This window comes from Antechinus flavipes, chromosome 3 (assembly GCF_016432865.1).
Source record: "Antechinus flavipes isolate AdamAnt ecotype Samford, QLD, Australia chromosome 3, AdamAnt_v2, whole genome shotgun sequence".
Taxonomy (NCBI): domain Eukaryota; kingdom Metazoa; phylum Chordata; class Mammalia; order Dasyuromorphia; family Dasyuridae; genus Antechinus; species Antechinus flavipes.
The window spans coordinates 367,021,340-367,045,531 of record NC_067400.1 but is presented as its reverse complement, the minus strand read 5'-3'; the positions used below and the strand labels follow the sequence as shown (position 1 = coordinate 367,045,531).

Genomic DNA, 24,192 nt, shown 5'->3' with positions numbered 1-24,192 from the left:
TGGGGAGTAAAGGCAAAATATAAAGAGAGAAGGTCATTTATTGAGCATCATCCAAACCTAGAACTAGGATATTTGTCCTAATATGCCTTAAGGTAAGGTAAATTCTACAAGGATGATAATAAGCATCTTCATTAAAAATAAAATTACCTTAAACTAGGGATATAAGATTAGGGTCTAAAAGAACACCTCAAGATCTTCTAATTCAGGGGTTCTTAAAATTTTTTGGTCTGGCCTTAATCCTTTTGACAATCTAGTGAATCATATTGTAATGATTTTTTTTAATAAATAGAAGAATATACATACAACCACAAAGGAAACCAATTATATTGAAATACAGTTATTAAAATGTATAGTTCTTTAAAATCCATGGACCTAAATTTTAGACTCCCTGAATTATATTATATATAGGTATAACCCAACTTCTCACTTTATAGATGAGAGAACTAAAGCTGAGAAAAATGAAATGTCAAGCTTCAAGCAAAATATTGTCTCCAAATTTAGTCTTGTTTCTACTATATCCAGCTATTTTTTATATCATGAGGAAAGTTTATATAAATAGTTCTTTGGTTTCATTATTTGTTTTACTTTTTTATTTTAATGAGCTCATAATGATAGGCATTTTGCCCATAACTTATGGTCTTAGAATTATTTTTATTACACCAGTTCTCTTGGTTCTCCTCACTTGGTTTGAATCAGTTCAACAAATTTTCCAAGGTTTCTATGAACCCAACCTTATTGTTAGTATCATCATTCCATTATATCCATGTAGCATAGCCATTTCCCAGTCAATAGATACCCCCTTAGTGTCCAATTCAATATTACAACCTATGGAGCAATGATAAATATACTATTTATGTGTGAAGCAGTGTGGTATTTCTTTATTCACTTTGGTTTATAGACCTAGTTGAGGCATTGAAACAAAGCTTTTAGTCTTTCACTATGCAAAACGACATAATAGATTTCGTCAAATTTACAGCTCTTCTCATTTGCTTAATCAAATGAAGTAAGTAACTATTTACATCAAAGGAAAATTCAGGCTGGCTATTTTCCCAGTACTTTTTTTAAGTGGATACCAACCTACACCTACACCTTACCTTCTCAAATTTATGAGATCATTTCATTTCATAAAGTGCAGCTCCAAGCTTGACAATTACCAGAAGCACACAATTCAATTACAAAGTAGAACTCTAAAGGATCTTGCCAAACCTGAGACCTATTTCTTTCCATGTTGCAGTTCTGCACATATTTATTAGCAGAAACACTGTGCTGTTTCCTCTTCACAAAAGACATCAGCAAACCAATGCCTATGGCAATTCGCTTCACTTATCCTTGTGTTGCCAGCTGAGACATTTCCATGAGAGTCACTTCTGGCAAATAAAGGCTCTTGAGGAAATAGCCCTTTTTACATCAACCAACATCTTAGGGGTCCAAGTAAGGTACAATGAGCAGGAAGCAAATAAAAACAACAAAGAATACCTTTGCATCCAAATGCCCTTGATCAGGGAAGATTATTTTGTAGAAAAGCACTCCGTTAGAATTTTTTAAAGAATTTATCTCTATTTATTAGCTGTGTATACTCACAAATCCAGGGTCTACTATTAACTGACTTCAACAGGAAAAATCTGTGATTCTATTCTATTAGCCCCACATCAGCTATTAGAACTAGTATAATTAAATGACCTATTAGATATGTAAAACTATTTTGATAACAATTATATTCATATAAACTTTAAGGTTTACAAAGACTTTTTATCATGGTAAGTCTGTGAGTTATATAAGACAAATATTACTTTCCCCACTTAACTAATGTAGAAACTGAAGGTCAAAGAGGTTAAGTGATGTCCCCATGGTCACACAAATGATAGAATTGGGATGAATTCAAGTTACCCAAATATATTAGAGAGCAGCAAAGATGAACAGTGGTTAGAGTACTGGACCTGAAATCAGAAAGACTCCATTTCCCCAAGTTCAAATCAGTCCTCAGATTCTTTTAGCTGTGTTACCCTGAATAAGTCACTTAACCCTGTTTGCCTAAAATGAGTTAAAAAAGGAAATGGCAAACCATTGCAGAATTTTGACAAGAAAACCCCAAAGAATGTCACAAAGAGTCAGATGTGACTGAAACTACTAAACAATAAGCAATGCATGAACACAAATCTATTGAGCTTTTCACTATGTCATTTTGAGGCTCAATGATAGTTCTTTATTTTGCTCTCTCAAAACAAAAAGTATAATTCTAGCTTCTAGCTGTCAAGTGAATTGATACATTAATTGTATCCAAATGCAATGACAGTGACTATCCCTTATCTATACCCAGTTACTTGAAAAATATCCAAGAAAATCAACTGATGATGTTCTTTAGTCAGAAGATTATATGATTAACTTCTTGGAAATTGATTTCTACTATTGGTATTGATTTTTCCCCTATATCCCTAATTGGCTATTATACTTTGCCTGGTATCTTAATAAGGCAGAATTTTAATAAGGCAAATTGCTCTTTCAGGAAGATATACTGTACAATTGAATCAGAGAATCCAAAAAATTTCAATTTGTTGATACCTGTATAATATTGAGGAAAACATGCATATTGGCCTCTAGAATTTTAGAAATTGGTTTTGTGAGAAAATAGTATGGAAAACATTTTTATAAATTATTGTAATATCCCAAGTAGAGTCTAATTCCATCTTATATTTACTGTCATTATTAATAATAACAACTCCCATTTATATGACATATTGCAGTTTGTAAGCTATTTTTTCCTTACAACAGCTCTGTGAAATAAGTAATATCATTATTATTATTGCCATTTTATAAAGTAGGAAACAGGTTCAGAAGTTGTGATTTGTCCATGTTCATAGAAATAATGATACTTTGACATGATGTGCCTTTTGCATGATTCTCCTTTCCCCCAACTCATTGTCTTATTTCCTTCCAAAACTGCTCACTGTATATCCATTTATGACTCCCTATAAATTCTACTAATATTCTCTCAATTAGGTCTTCATAATAGAATATAGCTTTGGGAAAGAGATTTTGTTATTGTTCAGTTGTTTCACTTGTGCGAGATTTCTTCATGATCCCACTTGAGGCTTTCTTGGCAAAGAACCTGGAGTAGTTGCCAGTTCTTTCTACAGCTTATTTTATAAATGAGAACACTGAGACAAATACATTGAGGTGACTTGCATAGGGTCACACAGTTAATAAATGTTTGAGGCCAGATCTGAATTCAGAAAGAGAAGTCTAGCTACTCTTAGGGAAAAAAAAAAAAAATACCGGCTAAGTATTTTATGCCTTGTCTACTTCCTGAATATCACATACAAACTTACACACACACACACACATATATATATTAAGCTGTACTATTTGAAACTTCAGGGATAGATCAGAACATAAAATATAAAAAATGAAATTTCAAATGTTTATTGAGATATTATGAATTAGTCCTTGAATTTTACTGAAAATCAGGCCTTACTGTTTCTTAGTCTCACCCCTCAACTCTCTTTTTTAAAAAAATCCTGTTCAATATTGTTTTGAACTTTTGAATTTATTTGTGTGTTCTCCTAGAAGTCATAAGATTAAGGTTAAGTAGTCCACCTGTCTCTACTTAAACAACATTACTCTTTTATAACATACTCAACAGTGGTCATCCAGGACATGGCTTAAAAGCCTCTAATAAATAAATATTTTAATTAATTAAATTAAAATAAATTCCAACCACTTCACAAAGAAGTTCTTTCAGGTTTTATGTAGCTCTGGTTATTAGGAAATTTTCTCTAGTTTAAACCAAAATTTTCCTCTTTGCATATCTCTTACCCTACTACTACTTTCCCACATCACAGCCCTGCCAATATTAGAAGATAAGTATCATTTTTTCTTTTTGTCTTTCAATGGTTTGATTTTTCAGATAAACATTTCTTTACAAGTCCTTATTAGGTACAATCCATCTCTAAAAAAACAAAAACAAAACAAAACAAAACAAACAAACAAACAAAAAAAAAAAAACACCATTCCTGTATTTTAAGTTAGTCTTTTCCTTGGTAAAAATAAAGCAGAATTTAAGTTCCCTTTTTGTCTGTCCACTCAGCTTATAGATTCAGCCCATAGCCTATAAATTTATTCGAAGGTCCAGAATAAGATAGTAGATAATGACTGCATCTCACAATATTTGGCAGAACTTAATTATGCTGCAAAAGTTATGGAGGTTGAGAAAGGGGAAGGTATATTCCATATCATCTCTCCCTTAATTCAGAAAAAAATCTTGTCGCTCATTTCTCAAAAAGAGAGGGAAAAAAATTACCGGATGGCAAATATGATAAAATTCTAGTAATTTATTATCACTTGAATAATCAAGATGATACCTGACCTGAGACATTTGCTAATTGTGTGATCCTGGACAAGTCACTTAACCCCTTTTGCCTTAGCTTCCTTATCAGAAAGAAAAAGAGCTGAAGAAGGAAATGGTGCAGCATTCTTAGTATTTTTGCCAAGAAAACCACAAATGATGTCATAAAAAGTCATATATGACTAAAAAATGACTGAACAACAACAAAATCAAGATCACATGATAGGTGATTGGACTTTCTTCGCCTTTCTTTAAAAATATGTAAACTTTTAAGGGAACCGTTTTTCCTTTTTTCAGAATCTATATCCAAACTCCATACCCTTGAGCCTGTTACCTACAATTGACTGAGCAGGAGTTGACATGTTTAAATTGATCTGTAGATGTCATAGAAGGTATTATTTCCTGTGATCAGTCAGTTTAAATGCATTTGTTAAGAATTTAGAATGTGGCAGGCATTCTTTTAGACCCTAGGAATATGACAAAAAATAAAAGTCCCTTCCCTCAAGAAGCTTACATTCTATTTACATTCTACCAGGGAAGATTACTCACACATACACAAGTAAGGATATTTAAAATATATACTACATATGCAGAAGGTCATGTAGAAGGGGATTTGCAGGGCAAGGCTCAGACCAGTCTTGAGAAAAAGGAAGTATCTGAGATAGATTTTGAAGTAAAAAAAAAAAAGTTGTATTTTAGGTATAGGGGAAATGATACAAAAGTCATAAAGTGGGAGATGGACTATTCTGTATGAAGAAGAGCAAGAAGGGCTCTTGGGCATTATTCTTGAATACAAGAGGAGGAATAATGTTAGGAAAAGATAAAAATGAAGTCAAATCTTGAAGGTCTTTAATTGCCAAAATGAACATGTATTTAATTCTAGAGGCCATAAAGACTGACATAAAGATCTGAGTTTTAAGAAAACAATTTTGTATTTATCAGCAGCCCAAAACTTCCCTTCTAATCACAGATGTGCTACTTTTGTTTTTGAAAAAATACCTCATTTAATTTTAAAAAATATAACTATTTTATCTTTTCTAAAACAAAAGAAAAAAACATTTTGATAGCTGTGTGGAAGATGGATTGGCAAAATGATTTACTTGAGGCAGAGACACCTATTAGGAGTCTATTGCAATAATCCAGATGAGACATGATGAGCACCAGAATTAGGTTAGTAGCTATGTGAACACAATGAACAAGATGAGTATGAGAGATGCAGTGTAGGTAAAAATAACAAAATATGGCAACGGACTAGATAGATGAGACAAGGAATTGAATATAACATTGAAGTTATAAAACTGAATGTAGTCTAACAACTCTATTTTCAAATTTTTTCTTCTTCTCTTTTGCTTCTCTCATTCATTCACCAAGCATGTAATAAGTACAGCAATTTATTAAGCAATTTTATTTTTAGATGTGGTAACTTTACTTTTTGTATAGCAACGCAGTGTAATATCCTAAATCCTTGCCATGGGCTATAATAAATATCAGACTAACTCAGGTAAAATGTATAACTGGAAATGTTCCATTGTAAACTTCCTATTCTAAATAATCCCAAAATATGCCACCTAAAAAATTCCACAAATTTATTTGTCAAGATGAATACTGCAGTATTACAACCCATTTAATAATACCCTCATCAGGCTATTGATTTTTTTGTGAAATTTTATGAAATTAAAGATATTGTTGCTGTGAAGTTTATCATCTTCTCCTTAGTTGAAAAATGGCTAGTGATAAATTTTCATAAGGGCATTAGACTACAGGAGTACATAACATGTTCCTAATCATAACCTTTTGTCTTAACCATTTTAAGATAGAAACTAAATTGTTCTTTGTCTAAATCTCAGAAAGCAGATTATAGATTAAAAAAAAAATCTGCTCTATGTTCCAAAGCAGTCATTTAAAATACAAGAACTATTGAAGTTCAAGGACAGAGTTTTTGGTTATTTGTAATAAATTTTGCTACATTTGGTTGTGCCCAATTAATGAAATTCTCCATTTCATTAAGAGAATGGTCATTATATTAGATATTAGTCAACAGATAAAAGATATACAAAACTTTAATATGAATGATATCATTACTCTGTCAAAACAGTCAACAAGAATTTATTTTACTTTTATTATGTGCCATGCTCTATTCTGGAGAGACAAAGAAAAGGCAAAATCCTATTCTAGATAAAACACAATAGTGTGCAAATCCAAAAGAATGAAGCTGCTAAGAACACTCTATTGTACTAGAGTGCCTCATGGCACACACATTTAACAATACTATTTCAGGATTTTCCAAACTGTTATACTTCTTTATGACTCCAGGGAGCCTGATTATCACTTAAGCAGTAGGAATGAATGATGGCAAGATCATTTTAGGAACATTTGATCATGATTTTGGAAAATCTTAATCATCTGGAAAAAGTCTGTCTATATGTCAGTGAGAGCAACAGAAACCTGAAATTATTATTCAGTTGTGCTATTGTATAGATAGATCACATTAGTTCAGCTGGAAGTTGTGGTCAATTTAATTCGACAAATATTTATTGAACATTTAATATGTACAAGCCCTATGGTCAGAGCAATTCTTAAACACTGACATTCCTTTTTAGACAAAAACTACATGCCCTTTTCTAGGATAATTTAAAGACTGAATTGACTGAATGGTAATCATTTTGAAGATAAAAATATTTCAAATTCTTAGCAATCACAGCCCTGGCTAGTAATGAATAATGAACTTTCCAGAAGTATAAATAGATTCTGACCCATAATTTGAAATTTGTCAGAATATATTAGCTAGAGTCCAAGGAGGAATGGGATAAATCGCAGTTCTTTCTCCTTTTCTTGGTGTCAGGCTTTGCTGAATAGAGCTCTGTAATCTTTGAGATACTTAAGACGATCAGACAGCTGTAGTCAACTTGGTGAAATTATGTCTAAATGAGGACTCAGTTTCAGTCTTGGAAAGCATCATATTAAGTATAAAAGTGGCAAAATAAATCTTTCTAACAAAAAAGAAAGCATTAAGAACTTGAATTACTCTGAGTTGGAGACAGAGAGGTTTTGCCAACCTGTAGAGTCTAGCATGATTTTTCACAACTCAAAACGATCTGTACTCTATAAACTTCAAAGAAGCTGCTTTTAGGAGCACAGAGAAATAGGACCTTCTGGGAAAGGGGAATCCAAAATGAGAGTGAGTAACAAGATAAGATTTAAAAAGCAGATCTTCTGAATATGGATTCAGTGTTCCTTCCAAACTCCATATTGCCTCTCCTTATTCAGATTTATAGAGAAGTAAAGATCTTGTATGATAAAATTTGAACTCATCAAACCTACCTCTTCAAATTTGGTATTTCTGCCAAAGAAATCCCATCATCTTTCTTCTAATCTCTCAGGTTCATAACTTGGATGTTATCCTCAACTCTTTATTTTCCCTTATCTCTCATATCCAATCATTTAACAAGTATTGCCATTTCTAACCCCTCAATCTCTCACATCTCATTCTTTTTCTTTACTCACAGTCACCTCCTTAGTTCATGTTCTCATCATTTCTTGCCTGGACAATTACAATAGTCTCTGAATTGGTCTGCATGCCAAAATCTTTACCCACTCCACTTTGCTGAAAGTGATTTTTTTCTGCTTAAGTGATTTTCTTTAAGAACATATGTGATTCAGTGACAGCAAGATTGTACAATGATCAACTGTGATGGACTTGGCTCTTTCAAACAATGTGGTGTTTCAGACCAATTCTGTGGACTAGAAATGGGAGGTGCTATCCACATCCAGAGAACTGTGGAGACTGGATGTGGATCCAAGCATGGTATCTTCACCTTTTTTGTTTGTTTGTTTGCTTTGCTCTTTCTTTCTTATCTTCCCCTCCCCCCTTATTGGTCTGATTTTTCTTACACAACTTGACAAATATGGAAATATGTTTAAAATGATCACACATGTTTAACCAATATCAGATTGCTTGGTGGATTGGGGAGAGGAGAGGAAAGTGAGGGAATAAAGATAATCTGGAAAACAAAATTTTACAAAAATGAATGTTGAAAACTATATGTATTTAGAAAAATAAAATAATATTCAAAAAAATGTTTGGCCTAAGAAAAGTTTCAGCAGTTGCTATGATTAAAATACAAAACAAAACATTTCTTAGTAGATCAAATTTATGATAGTGAGTAATTGAATTAACCAGTACCAAATTAAACTTGAATTGCAGTGTTATTTGTATAGACACAATGAGTTGTTATGAATTTAAATGAACTCTTTTTAAAGAGCATACAAATGATGTCCCCAAATTATGTATCTGTTTCATGAAAAGAATTAGCATGGTTCATGCGTCAGTGCTGCCTACATAAAAAATTAATTTTTTAGTTAATTCAATTCTGTTAACTATACAAAAGTGTGTATAAATAAATTTATCATCATTTGGCTATCAAAATAGAGCTCAAAAAGATGTTCTTCATATTCTTGTTATGTTGTTTCATTCTGAAGTGAATACACTAAAACAAATTATTAGAATCTCAATTTTTTTGCTTCTTTTAAATAAGATTAAAAAAAATTTGAAGGCACCTAACAAGTTAAGAGGATCATATCACTACTTCATTGCAAGGTCAGGATACTAAGTCAAGTTTTGAATTCAACTTATTTTGTTGTTGAATCATTTTCAGTCCTTTCCAACTCTTTATGACTCCAGATGGGTTTTTTTGGCAAAGATACTAAAATAATTTGTCATTTCCTTCTCCAACTCATTCTATACATGAGAAAATTGAGGTAAATGGGGTTTAGTGACTTGCTCAGGATTTCACAGATAGTGAAGTGGTTGAGACCAGTTAGGAACTCAAGAAGAGTAGTTTTTGTGACTTCAGGCCTAGCATTCTATCTACTGAACCACCCACCTCCCCCTTCAACTTCTTATTATCTTACAAATAATAACATGCAACTTCTCTCTCTCTCTCTCTCTTTCTCTCTCTCTCTCTCTCTCTCCCCCCTCCCTTTCTCCCCCCTCCTTCCTTCCCTCCTCCCTTTTTCTCTCCCCCCTCCCTCTCTCTCTCTTCGTCTGTTTCTTTCTTTTTCTCTCTGTCTCTCTTTGCCAAAACAGGTTTATTTAGAAGGGGCTACAAACAAACAAAATAAGAGATAAAATAGGCACCAAGAGTGGCAAATATAAAACTATGAAATAGAGTTGTAAGAACAATAGGGTCATCATTATCAAAGAAAGGAATTTGGAAGAATCCATTAAAGGAATATACCATAACATGTAACTTCTAAGACAGTGACAATGAATTATCCTTCAACAAAGTTTGTAGAGAGCTAATCCACTTTCAGACCTTATGGATAATCATTCTCAGACAAAAAATAATCCATAAGTATCCATATTTTACAAAAGTAAAAGTGCACAGTGTTCATCAGAGAGAAGTCACTAACATTTACGGGGACTGAAAAAGGCTTCCTATTGAAAGTAAGATCTAAACAAAACCACTGGGAAATCAGGAGAGGGAAATTAGGAGGGAGAGAATTTTAGGTATAAGGGACAATCCTCAAAATCTATCCCTATATTTGACATATCAAAGAATCAAGTGATTAGTTTAGCTTAGTATAGGATTGAATTTTCTATCCTAAACTCAGAAACATGCCTTGTGTTTAGTTAATCATAATTTCAAAGTCCATTTCCCCAAACACGTACTAAATCTATATAGCCAACTTTTTTGGTAATTCAAACCAAAATTATTTTTATTACTGAATAAACTCTTTCTTTTCTACTGAAGAAAACATTCTTTTAATGGCAATTATATAAATGAATCATAAGCATATTATGGAAAAAGTCTAAACAGTAGTTATTATCTAAAAGAATAGGAGTAGCGTCGTACAATTGAGAAAATATTGCATTCAAAGAAGGACCTGGTTTTGAATTTCATTTCTTCCTCTTATTACCCTGTTAAATCTTAGACAGGTTGCTTAATTTCTTTTATTATTATTCCTCTGATGAAAAATAAAATCATCTCTTAGTAAATCATATCTTATTGTTGTGGCCTCAAGTTATACTATATGGTCTTGAAGGTCATTTTCAATTCTAAATCTATAATTCTATAATGAAAATGGCTGAGGGGTTGTTTTGAGGAAATATATTTTATACATACTATATAAATGTTATTTTAATTGTTATAAAGGATGCATTGATAAAAAAATAATTCTTATCTTCTAAGCAGAGGTTTATATCTAGTAAACCCTTAGGTTCTTTGTGGTTGAGACAAAATTTAATTTATTGGAAATGTTCGGGTCACAAAAAATCAGACTTTATTATATTAACTTAAGTATATTCTATAGAAAGAGCTGATCTTTGTTTAGGACTTCTCTCAGCCTGGGTCCTCTCTTCCATATCCAGTGAACCAAGATCTCTTTAATATTTCTTTTCTCTTTATCAACTCAATTCTCCTATTATTCCCTGGGTGTTGCCATTTTTCACATACAAAAATTCAGAATTTCATCTTTTCAGATTCAGAGATAGGAGCTCCTTTTTATACAATGTGCCTTAGGTCATGACTCAGTCTCTCATATGATGATTCTGATGGATTCAAGTATGTCTATTAGTAGGACACTTAATCAAATTTCTAATGTAGACAAGAGAAAAGGTCTAAGAAAGGAAAAACTAGAATTTGCTTTCATTTCTTCCCCTTCAAAGAAACTTACCCTCTATCTCAGAGCAAGTTTTCTCAAGGCAGTCAGCTCCACATTTCTCTGATATGAATGACTACTACAAACCTATGCATTAGTGATTACAACAGTGCATTTTCTTCTTAAAATGTAGCAATAGCATTCAACTATCTACCTAAGAAGGCTTTTATAAATGAACATAATAATACGTGTTAGGGTAGATGCTGAGAGTGCCTTGAAAATATTAGCTCAAGCACATTCCATAATTCTGCAACAGATGGTTCATTTCCCATCAGCAAACAAAGGATCTGCAGTATCATCACACATTCTTTCAAGGTGGATATTCTCCTGCACAGAAAGGTTTCTCCTTGTCAAGGAAAAAAATGTCTTTCTATTCAAAAGAAAAGAAAGAGAAGCTTCTTCAATAGAATTTGGCTGAAAACTTAAATGAAGCATATGCCAGACAACTACCCCCTCATTCTGTACTAGTTTAAAACCAGCTGTAGATGGAATATAAGCACATCTTTTTTGTGCCTGTGAAATAGAGGGGGAAAAGAAACTACCCCCTGGCAACATGTGCTTCTGTACTTGTTTTAAAAAACTATTATTTTCTCATATTGGGTTTTATCTATTAAAAAAGATATACTACAAAATAACTTTGAGATATCCACAGACACACTCAATTCAAGTATTATTTCCTTAATAAGCAGCCAGGTGGTACAATGTATATAGTGCAGGCCTTGGAGAGAAAAAGCCCAAAACAGATCCTGTGTCAGACACTTCCTGTCTATTATGACCCTGACAAACTTCTCTGTGCCTCAGTTTCCCCTGTATGTAAAATGGTGTTAGTAATAGTATCTACCTCACAAAGTTGTTGTGAGAAGTTTGCATGGGTAAAATTCTTTGTAAACCTTAAAACACTCTATAAATGCTAGGAATTATTATACCCTTTTCCTGACCCACTCAACCCAAAGATATCTCTCTTTATTCTGTGACCTCCTGTTGTACTTAATAGTTTCAGTGATCATCTATTTCTCAATCAACTAGCATTTATTCAGTGCCTGCTATGTGCCAGGCTTTATCTTTCTTTCTCTCTATCCATGCATACATACATATCTATATATCTCTATCTCTATATATGCATGTATTTTATATGTGTATATATGTACACACATATATATTTGCTTTGTTTTCATAGGTATCTATGTATCTATATGGAGAGAAAAAGACAGAGACAGACAGGCAGAAAGACATATCTTCCCAGATAGATCATAACCTTTTGGGCATGAGAAATAGATGTTATATTTATACATAACTTGGTACTTAGATTATAACATGTGTATATTAAGGGTTCAGTAAATATTTATTAATGATGTTATTTTTTCAGAAAAATAAATTATGCAAAATGTATTTGTATTACATATACATATATGTGAAGATACATGTATATAGAGACAAAATACATATTTATACATCTGTACACATATGTGTATACATACACATAGACCCAGATACCTGATACAATTCAAAAATAAATTTCCCTTTTTTCAAACAGATGTATGAACTCTGGATAATAGGTCTTCTGTATTCCTGAATATCAATAAATATTAACTTGTTTTTAATGTGTTTAGATCACTACCTATAGGTTAAAATGGTCTAAAACACCTAAGTATATGAATTACCACCTTATAACTAGATGACAATCATGTTATAGGTATAGTGACTCTTGGAAAAAGGGATTCCTCTATCATGTTTCAGGTAAAACATATATATATATATATATATTATTCATTCAACTCTCAGGTTTCCACTCTAAGAATGCATACTTCCCTTTCTTAATAAATTGTACTTCACTATGTTTTTTTTGTGCAAAACCCTTGTCTCAAACATATCTTTCCCACACGCTCCCCAAAAGCTCAGGGTTCATAAGGAGTAGGTCCAAACTTGAGGTCTGGCCGAAAAAGGTTATTTACTTGTTTTGTTCTTCAAATTTTAATTAACTCTAGGAAATTTCCAAATCTAACTTAAATGTAGCTCATGTCTATTTTTCCCAAATGTGATTAAAAAGATCCAGTTCCCAGATAAGCACTCAAGGCAATAAATGTTGTTTGGAGAGGACAATCTCTCTTTTACCCCATGAAAAGTATACAAAAGCAAAATACTTATAAGAGCCTATTAACAGATGCAGAAAACACTTTCAGCAATCATAGAATTTCTTTTTAGACAAAACTGAACTTGTAGTTTTCATTAGAGCAAACCTTTAATATTCTGGTGAGTTTCTAGTTCTCCCATAGCATCCTACATAGTTTTCTCACCCAAAATCACCCTTTGATTATATTTCCCTAAATGGAAAATGCACTGTGGGGTTTTTTAATAGGCAGTCTTTTGTAATACATGAATAGCTCATAGGAATAGTGAAAGGTGGCAAATTCTCAATGTCTGCCCCAATTTCTCCCATGTCATGACTAGCTACAAGGGTCATAAAGACAATCTTCATTCTCCAAGGAACATAAATGTTCAGTAATGTTAGTTTTCTCTAGAAAGTTCAATTTGAGGCTTTTCTCAATATTATTCCTAAGGCTGCTATTATCCAAGAAACTCTTGTCTCTTACCAAAAGACTAGATTATGATCATTGTGCTGACCAGAAAATGAGATTTCCTTCTCTATATAAGAACATTATCCATGGGTTCACAGGTCTGGGTTCAAATATTATATCTGATGCTTATGATATGAAATCATTTTATCTCCCTTGATGTCAGTTTCCCTGTTGATAAAATGAAGGGAATGACTGAACTCTATAACCTCTGAGATTTCTCCCAGCTCTAGTTATATGGATCCTTTTATTTCATCAATAAATATTTATTAAGCATGTACTATCTACCAGTCAAAGTTAGATTGGGATTACAACCAGAGATGTACTGGAGGCAGTTTGTACAAGCTCTCCAGAACTATTGTTAAATTTTTAGTCCAAGCATTTGCACCTCAGAAATGGGCAATGTTACATGTCAGAGCTTAATTTATTGGGGTTTTTTTAAGTGACTGTTCTCAAGAAAATGTTAGTGAAAATATTAACAATATGTATTAAAATTAAATGTATATCATGCAGGCATTTTGGGGAATGAAGTGAAATGGGGAATTCCCAAGGTATTCACAATTGATGAACAAGTAGAAATATATCCACACCCTTCAAAGGCAAATGAAGTCAGTATTTCCTGCAAAGCTGGCTTCCATTTAAGATCAACAAATTAATAATCACAATATTCAGCTGACCAACTGCCTAAACCTATGTCAGTCAATTAAAGGAGAATTTGCTGTTTAGTTGGTCCTTTTCTGATTACTGAACATTTTTCCTTTTCTGATTACTTCCTAATTCTCATTTCTTTACTCTTGCACTATCTCTAAACCCTTTGATTTTCTCACACCAATATTAGTTTCTCCTGTGAATTTTCACAATAGGAAAAATTCTCCTTACTGCATTTTCCATCTTAGTCTTTAAAACTTTTGTAGGTGTGAGACACTTCACATTTTTAACATTAGTCACTTAGCAGTGAAATTGCCTTGATTACCACTGAATATATTGTCCATTCAATGTAATTATGAATTCTTTGTAGCAGAAAAAAAGAAGAAATAAAAAGCATGCAATTGCACACATATATGTGTGTGTATATATATGTTATATTCACATATATGAATACATATACATATGTATTATGATCTCCCAGATTTACTATTGTATGTTGTTTCAATTACATTTATAAATTATATTTGCATTACCATGATAGCATGTTATAATCTTTAGTGTTCAAAATAAACTACTATAAATTGGTTAGCAAATCATAAATTAATAGAAAATGCATTTAAAACTTAATTATTAACTGGTTACATTTATAAACTTATACCATTACATTAGGATCTGAGAGATACTGTGACACTAGAACATAAGATCTAGACCTTCTGTAGTTTACAGTCTACGGAGCATATAATATTATTCCTAATAAGTGAACACAGCAAAAACTGTAGGAAAAAACAATAAATGGGCAAATATGAGAAAAAATATAGAGCCTAGAGTCCCATGAAGTGTGGTATTCCTATTCTGTTATATACAATGGGGCCCTAGGTGGTACAGTGGATAGAGCACTGGGTTTGGAATTCATCTTCAGACACTTACTAGATGTGTGACCCTGGGAAAGTCACTTAACCCTTTTTGCCTCAGTTTCCTCATCTATAAAATGAGCAGAGAAGGAAATGACAAACATCTTCACCAAGAAAATGCCAAATGAGACCATGAAAAGTTGGATACAACTGAAAAAAAAATTAGCAACAACAATTTGTACAATAAAGTAGTTTCTTTTTACTAGAGGTCTTTGAGAAGTGAACAAAGGATCACTTGTTGAGAGGGTAAGAAAAATAAGATTCTTGGACTAATGTGGGTGGTATTTAATGTCCTCTGATGATTATGTCAACTCTAAGATTCTGTGATATACAGCAAAGAAAAATTTAGACTAAAGAGTTATTTAAGAGTTTATTATTTCAAAAATGATGTGATTGAGGTCCAATTAAATTGTACAAATATTTATTAAGTGCCTATCATATGGAATACACTTTCATTGTAAAGTTTTCAATGTACATTTAATGTACACAAGTCTCAATGTTTAAGAACTTTGTGATCAAAAAGGTAAGATGTTCAATCATTTTTTGCAGTCTTGTTTGACTCTTTGTAACCTCATTTGGGATTTTGTTTACAGAAAACATTGGCGCACTTCTCCATCTCATTTTATAGAGGAGGAAACTAAATATATAGGGAATCATTTAAATAAATCACTTAACCAGTGATTTACCCAAAGTCACAGAGTTAGTAAGTGTCTGAGGTCAGATTTGAACTAAGGAAGATGAGCTTCCCTGACTCCACACTACTTAGTTGCCCCAAGGAGGAAAATGGCATAATAACTATGATAAATTAAATGTAAAAGACACAAGTCCTAGGGAGATTGGTGATTTAAGTCATAACTACTGAAATTGGAATTAAGATAGAAGACTTTCCATCACACTGTGTTGACTCATTCAAACCATTCACTTTTAGTTCTGCCTTTTTTATCTCTTTCCAACAGGAAGGCCAACATGTAGTTGTGCTCTGGGTTTTACTGGACCAAATTGCAATCAGATGGTCTGTGAGAAGTTTTGTCAAAATGGAGGATCTTGCAGTGTTACTGCGGGAAACCAACCATATTGCCAGTGCATGCCTGAATACACTGGAGACAGATGCCAATACTGTAAGTGGGGACTATGTCCATCAAAACATTCTGCAGTCTGGTTTGATTTTGATGTTTAAGTATATGAAATCTCTGGCTATATTTCAGTTTTTTTTCCTTATTTCTGTTTTCTTCTCTTCTCTTTCTTATTTATAACATATATATGGGACCTTAAGTAATTGCTGGCTCAATCTTTTTTTCCCCTGAAAGTGAGAAATGACACTACCAGCTATTCTTATTTAAGTAGTCCATAGACAGCTCAGTTATCAGTTAAATGTTTAGAAAAGCTTATTTTAAAAACTTATTTAAGCAACTTTCAACCATCCATAAATGATTTAATTATAACTAATATATAATCTTGTGTCTTCATTCCTTCTGAAATATTAGGTCATAGTAATTCTTTTTTTAGTTAGAAAGACAAAATATATTGCTTTAGAAAACCACAGAATAAATTCAGTGCCAAAATCAAATAACTTTTGTATTACCTTTCCTCCTCTCATTTAATAATGAGTATTATAGAAATTAGACTCTAAAAATAGTGCCTTCAGTTTCATTTCAGTGAAGAATATATGTATGTTGTTGTGTGCTAGAAATAAGCCAGAGGGTAGAATGATGCATTACAATCACTGTAGCCTATAACTATTCTTGGAAAGGATAGGTCTGGTTGATGTATTCTTTGCTTTGAGATTCACTGAGGCAGAAATGACCTAATGTTTTGTAAATGGTTTCACAGTCATTTCATTATCACCATTAGAAGCCATAGTCCTTACCATTGTACTGCAGAACACTTTATTAAAATTGTCCAATTAATCCTGAGACAGAGGTTAAGTAACTTGCTCAAATTCCAGAAGCCTTAATATCCTAGGCAAGATTGTGCCTCACACATTGTTGATCAAGATGTCAACAAAGATCTTTGAGGAATGGTAAGGAAATAGTTTGCAAGGAAGCAATCATCTAATATGACTGTGGACAGTTCAGTGAAAATTATTAATCCAATAGCTAACAAAACATAGTAAGAAGAGGGTTGTATCACTGTGCATTTACAAATCTTCTTACTAGAAATGAAGGAATGACAGAATGGTTCATTATAATGTCTAATTAAAGATCCATTAGTGGGAGGTAAAACATCAGTTCTTAGTTGTGCTGAGTAAAAACATTTCATAACTCTAATGACAAAGTAAAATGCCTAGTCTGAAATGCAAATTAATTTGAACAGCAGCAGCCCAGGGAGGTGAGACTGAGATAAATAATGACAAAAATCAAATTAAGTTTTCTTTAAGGAAGTTGTGCAAGACCAAACATAGCTGTATTTCATGCTCTGCTGGAGCAAGGATTCTTGCTGTAAATCAAAGAAATGAATAAGAACAGTATTTTGCATTTAAACTAAAGTATTAACTGAAGGGAAAAATACTGAAGGCTATTTATAATTTAATAGTGATAACATTAGGGCTAAAGGCCAATGTAGACAAACTGACTTTATGTCTGAAAGACAAGTATCAAAATTAAATGGCAACCTGGATGTCCTTTCACTGATGTTTTCTAAGTCCTTTAGTAACCTACACAGGAAACAATTATAATTTCAATTATGACTCTACTCTTTAGAAACATCTGTGTCATGCCTTATGCTTTTTGGTTCTAATGGGCTCAAATATTAAAACATATATTTTAATAATCGTGTTCTTATATAATAATTCTAATTCATTATATTTAAAACTACCCAATATTTTCCTATATCAGTAATTAGATTTCATAAATCTTAAAACAATAGGACTATGTTCTAAATCAGTTCTACAGGGCAAGGGTTTGAACTTTACAAAACAAGTAGCGGGGAAGCCACTGAAGTTTTGTGACTAACAGAGTGCTAGTTATTATTAAAAGACTTTTTAGAGGATGGCTTGGGAAAAAATAATTATCAATTCTAGAATCATTTACCTAATCAAACATTTGCCAGTATAAGAGATAAACACACATCCACACACACAAACATCCACACACATTACTTAGATAGTCTACAGTATATCACATATCCAGAAAAGTATACATAGAAAATAAATACAACTGGAGCATTAAGAAAGGCTTATTGAAGGATATAACATTTGAACTGAGCCTGGAAGGCAACTAGCAGTCATATTCAACAAGAAGAAAAAGGAAGCTTTCCAGGAATGACAGAACAGCCCTATACAAAAGCATGAAGCTGACCAATGAAACATTATGGACTTTAGAGAGCCCAGATGGAAGTTAAGGAGTAATCAGCTTTGAAAAAGAAAGAAGAGCCAATTTGTGAAATACTTTAAATGTCATACAGAGGAGTCTATATTTTGTGCTTGAGGAAAAAGGAAACCAATGACGTATCCTGAGTAGGTGAGTGAAAATTGTTAGATTTGTGTTTTTCATATCAGTTTGAATGGAACATGTTTAGAGAGTAAAGAGATTTGAGAGTTTGAGATCAATTAGGAGGCCTTTGAAATGGTTTAGGTAAGAAATGACAAAAGCCTGGAATAGAGTGGTTATGGCATGAGGAAAGAAAAAGAGATAGATACAATATATTGTAGAAGTAGAACAAACCAGATTTTGCAACTAATTGGATGTCAAGAGTCTGAAAAAGAGTCTCTTCCATAAAATGACTCTAAAGCTTGTTGGAGAAAAAAATCACAGATTAGAAAGTAATTCAGGAATCATCTAGAACAGCCCATCTCTGAAAAGAATACTTTCTACAAATTGCTGATGAATTGTATTCCACCTTCTCCTGGAAAATCTTCAGTGATAGGGAAACAATCACCAATCACTACTATTTTAAATAGATTTTTATGGACAGCTTCTGTTATAATATTGTCTATATTCTTCTATGTCCCTCTCTCTTGTTCTCCAAGAGAACACTGTTTTATAGCAAAGCCTTTAAAAAAAAATGAAAAAAACAAAAAAGAAAGAAAATCTGCAAACTCAATCAATGTGGGGAATAAGGGAAAGTTGACATTATTTTCTGCCATTTCTGTCATTTAGGCAGTCTGGAGTAAATCATTTAACATCTCTTATTCTCACTTGAATTCTCCATAGAATAACTATTGGACTAGATTGCTTCTAAGTTCTGTTCTAGCTCTAAAGCTGTGATGCTGTTACTCTATGAATATAAATGCTATAGGAATTAAGAGAAGAAAAAAAGATAAAATCATGGAACTGGACTTTCAAAGAGGGGTAATCAAAGGGAGAATATGGCTTTAACCCTATCAACAGGTGCTATAGCAATGCTATGTACCACAATTGTGAAGTTTCATTTTTTTTTATTTTAGTATGTATTTTATTATTAAATGATTTATTTATTATTAAATTTTATTATATTTGAACTATTACACAACAGTTGAATTGATTTTCATTGCTATTCTTACAATCATAAATGAGATTGCTCTGAAAAATCTAGACTATGTAGCCTAGAAGGAAAAAAGATACCAGTGAAAGAATTGATAAGACAAGTTAATTCATTCTACAATCCTTGATCTCTTAGCTCTTTCTTTTCTACTTTTTCCCCTAAAACCGCATTTACCCTAACTACCACAGAAGATCATTGAGAAGATCAACAGGACACACTTCTGAGACCTATTTTCTCATTAAATATTTAAGCCATCCTTTACCTGCCCAGCTCTGTTTTTTTTGTTTTATTCAGTGAAATGTTCAACATAGAAAGGAAGGGCATTTAATTTGAAATGTGTGAGATAACATAGATTCATTTTGAGCCTGGTATGATTGGTATGGAAGAAGGCTGATTAATCAGTGGAAGTGTGACAGAGCAAAATAAATACATTCTTGATCTTCAAATTTTTCATTCATATCAGTGGACTTAGAAGAAACTGCCAAAGTTAGAGAAAAAATGTCTTTGAGGATCACTTTTAAAGAAGAAAGTTTACCTATCATACTGTAAGAGCAGAATTAATTAAGGAAAAATTTTTGTTAAAAAGGCTTATTTTCCTTTGAATGAAATGGAAAAGAAAAACTGAAGTGAAGGATACCAAATATATTCATGTCCCTCAGAAAAGAATAACATAATTTAAAAATAGATTTAATGGAAAGATTGAAATAGATTTCCCCAAACAGATGGAAAAGAAGTCATAAATAAGATAAAATATGTACTGTGATGACTTGAAGAAACCTCTACCACATACATGCTGTGAACAGAAGGCCAAGTTTGGAATTCCTTATCAGGAGCAAATGCATATGTGTGACAAGAACATAAACGAACATTTTGCATTCTGAACATGTTATTTATTTACTTACTATTCAAAAGTACTCTTACCACTTTTATTTCTTTAAATTATTCGTCAAACAAGTAACAACACAATCTTTGTCAAAGCAAATATGGATACTTAGAAGCAATACAGTAACTTTGTGACTTGTGATTTTGCTAAATATGGATTAGGAGAAAAAGCTTGAAGAATGTGTAATCACCATCACTGGCAACATAGCAGTAGCTTATTTCTATACCAGCTGCACAAATCTTGAAGTTGAGTTGATTATAATCTCACAATATTTCAGAAGCAACATTTCATCTCCTAAATATGCCAATATTGAAGTGATATAATCATCTCCTCAGCTTGCTAAAAATCAAAATTACTTTAACAATAAAGACAGTTATGTGACCCCTTCCTAACCTGTGGAAAACAAAAAAGAAAAATAAGATAAAAAAGAATGATGTCGCAAAGAAATGTGATACAAAAATATTCACCATGCATTTCAGGGTAACTCATAGTATTTAAACTGTTAAGTTTAAGATCTGTAATTTTTTTTAAAAAGATGGGTTTCTTAAATTGATTTTTACTTAAACTATACAAATGTCCACTTGAGAGACTATAAAATAAATTCAATGCTTTGTATTAAATAAAAAATCAAAATCCTACAGTAATTGTGATTCTGGCCCAATTGGTATTAAACAAACTGCATAGATCCACAAATAATTGTCTTCAAACACAATTGGGCCTTTGAAAACAATATAGTACATAAATCATGCACAGACAGACACACTTATTAAACAAAAATATTTACTTGAGGCTTACCCTAAACCAAACAAATTGTTTCTAGTTGAATGCTTCTGCAAACATCATTTTTTAAAGAATTAATTTAAATGTAAATTTAAGGTTACTTTTTAAACAGGGTGTTTCATATCAGATTTGGGTGCTCTCCTGACATGTTTTGGAATAATGCCATAATTCAGGAAGCTTGAAATGCTTTAAAGAGAATGAAATAAAATTAGACTCCTGTCTTTTTCAACCTTCATGTTTAACAAATGAGGTTTCTATCAATGAAAAGTGGATACTATTATTGTATCTGGTGGGAAAGATACAAGCTCTTCTGATAATTAATATCATTATAAATAAATCTATTATGATCCTTTTCTTTGACAAGAAGGATTATTGGTCAATAAATACAGCATAAACTTCCAAAACCATTTGGGTAATTAAAAGATGCTTCTAAATGTAAGCAGGGGAAAAAGGGAAATGAAGCCAGAGAAGGAGGCAGGAAATTATTTAACTTTACCTACATATATATAGCAAGTCAAGTGTTCTTGTTCTGTCCTATGTTAGTCATAAAAAATACTTTGGATGCCTAATACAGGATTTGACTTAAATGATAGAATGAAGGAATCGAAATAATAAGAATCTAAATATCATCAGTTTCTTAACAGAGAAACACTCAGAGTAAAACAAAACAACAAAAATATATTTGAATATTTTAGATCAATTTTTAATTTTTCTTGCCACCTTTAATATCAGGTAAGTATTTATCTATATGAGAGAAGATATATTTGGACCTATTCCAAATAAATCCTTGAGTATATGTCAAGAGACCCCTTCATACTAATAAATGTTTTCATTGAAAAGATTCACATAATTTCATAGCTCAAAGCAACCCTCTTTACCAACTACTAAAGCCTGTTCAGGAACACTAACCCTCCTCTACAGTGGCCCAGAAAATAGTCATCCCCCATTCATCTGTATAACTCTAAACAAGGAAGAACTAATCTATTTTGGGATGATTTCCTTGAATCCTAAATTGCTCTCAGAAACTTTTACACATTGCTTCCAGTTAAATCTTCTGGGGCCAAAGAGAACCAATCTAAACCATCTTCCACATGACAACCTTCAAAAAAAATTAATGATAGCTATCATGATCCTTTGTCTTATTTGGTTTCCAATCTTAATATGTCTTCAAATGATCTTCATGAAATGACCCATTGTTGTCCCTGCTGCCCTCCCCTTGATCCTCCTTAACTTATCAATGTCTTTCCTAACATATGCTGCTCAGAATTAAGCACAATACTCCATCTGGGGAATCTTTGGGGCAGAAGGCATTGAAACTATTGTTCCTGTAAATTAGTTTTCACAATAAACATATAGTAAACGTCCCACTCCCCAGATCTTTCTTCAGACAAACTCTGGCCTAACAACAGTTCATGAATTTGAAAATTGTGTTAGGATGTTGGTTCAAAGGTCAAGTAGCCAAATAAATTCTCATGAATCACCTGATTCTAAATTCATGCAGCATAGCCTATTTTATCAGTATGCTGTTCATCAGATTCTTTGAGGCTTTGATAAAACCCTGACTTAGTCAGTGTGGTTATTCCCACCACTACAGAAGTTCACAACTTATTTTTGTCATCTCATCTGGTACTATTGTCCAAATTTTTTTAAAAAGCCTTCATAGGGAAGCTGCCCCACATGTTAGAGGCACTTATCTTGTTCTTTTAATATGCCAAAAGTATCATTGTACCCAGTGTGCCATCTGTGAAGCAGCTAGATGGCACAATATAAATTGTATCTACACTCAGAATTAAGAAGACCGGAGTTAAATTTTGACGTCAGACAGACACTTGCCAGCTCTGTGACCCTATGTGAGTCATTTAATCTCTATTTATCTTAGTTGCCTCATCTATATAAGAATAATAATAGAATCTAACTCTCAACTCTCAAGGTTTTTATGAGGATCAAATGACAATATTTGTAAATCTCTATGCATATCTTAAAATGACATATAAATTCTAGCTATTGTTTTTGTTATTCTTTCTCATTTTCACTATATGATCTGCTGTTACGAGAGCCACCTGCTAGTGATCACTGAGGTTCTAACTCTGACTAGCAGAATAAATTCTTTCAGTGAGAGGATGATAACCATACAAGTAGACTGAGAGGCAGTAGCATTCTCAGACCTTCTCTCCTCTTCTTTCTTTCCTCTGTCTTGATTTATTTCATTCCCAATTCACAAGCAACATTTGCATCAAGGCTGATTTGCAATTCCTTCAAGTGTGTTATGAGGGCTTTCAGAAAAATCACCCCTTAATGGTACTGTCCTCTTTAACCCTTTACGTGCTTTCAGGAATTCACACTTAGATATGGTCCTTAACAATCTGCCTACTTTCTTTTCTTGATCTGTTCAAAAGTTAATCTTTACCCTTTCAGTCAATCCATTTATCAAGTCAAACTGGATAACATAAATTTCTGCAGACAATGAGTGATTAGAAGCCTATCTAAACTATTGAAGAGCCTTAAGTTCCATCAAAAAGCCAAACAATAAAGGTTTCTCTTTATTTGACTTGAAGAATAAAAATACAGTGTAAGGATTCCTTGGTAAAGCAGTCCTAAAAAGTGAAGATTTCATCCTATACTGTTTCTTTAGAGAAACTGACAGCCATATTAAAATCAGTTTTCTTTTTTAAAGCAAAGATAATGAAGCAAGCTACATCACATTATTATTGAAGAAAATAATTATGCTTGAATATTTTTTAAAAAGTAGTTTCCTGGACAAATTCAACCTTTTACTCATATCTTGGGGAAAAATATTCTAGGTAGAAAGGAAATATTCAGCTAGCTTCCTATGTGTTTTATCTGCATGGTACCAAAAGTCTAGAATTAAAAAACTATATATATAACTGATTGAATTTGTATGTTTTCATTCAACTTTTAATCTAAGTATATCAT

General features: G+C 32.5%; 1 protein-coding gene across 1 annotated transcript in view; it reads left to right on the top strand.

The window, feature by feature from the left end:
• Positions 1-24,192, top strand: part of LRP1B (LDL receptor related protein 1B) — a 2,056,943-nt gene that overhangs the window by 1,963,901 nt on the left and 68,850 nt on the right. The window contains exon 84 of the mRNA XM_051990638.1: positions 16,091-16,252. Coding sequence (XP_051846598.1) covers positions 16,091-16,252 — 162 coding nt within the window. The remainder of the gene's footprint in view (positions 1-16,090; positions 16,253-24,192) is intronic.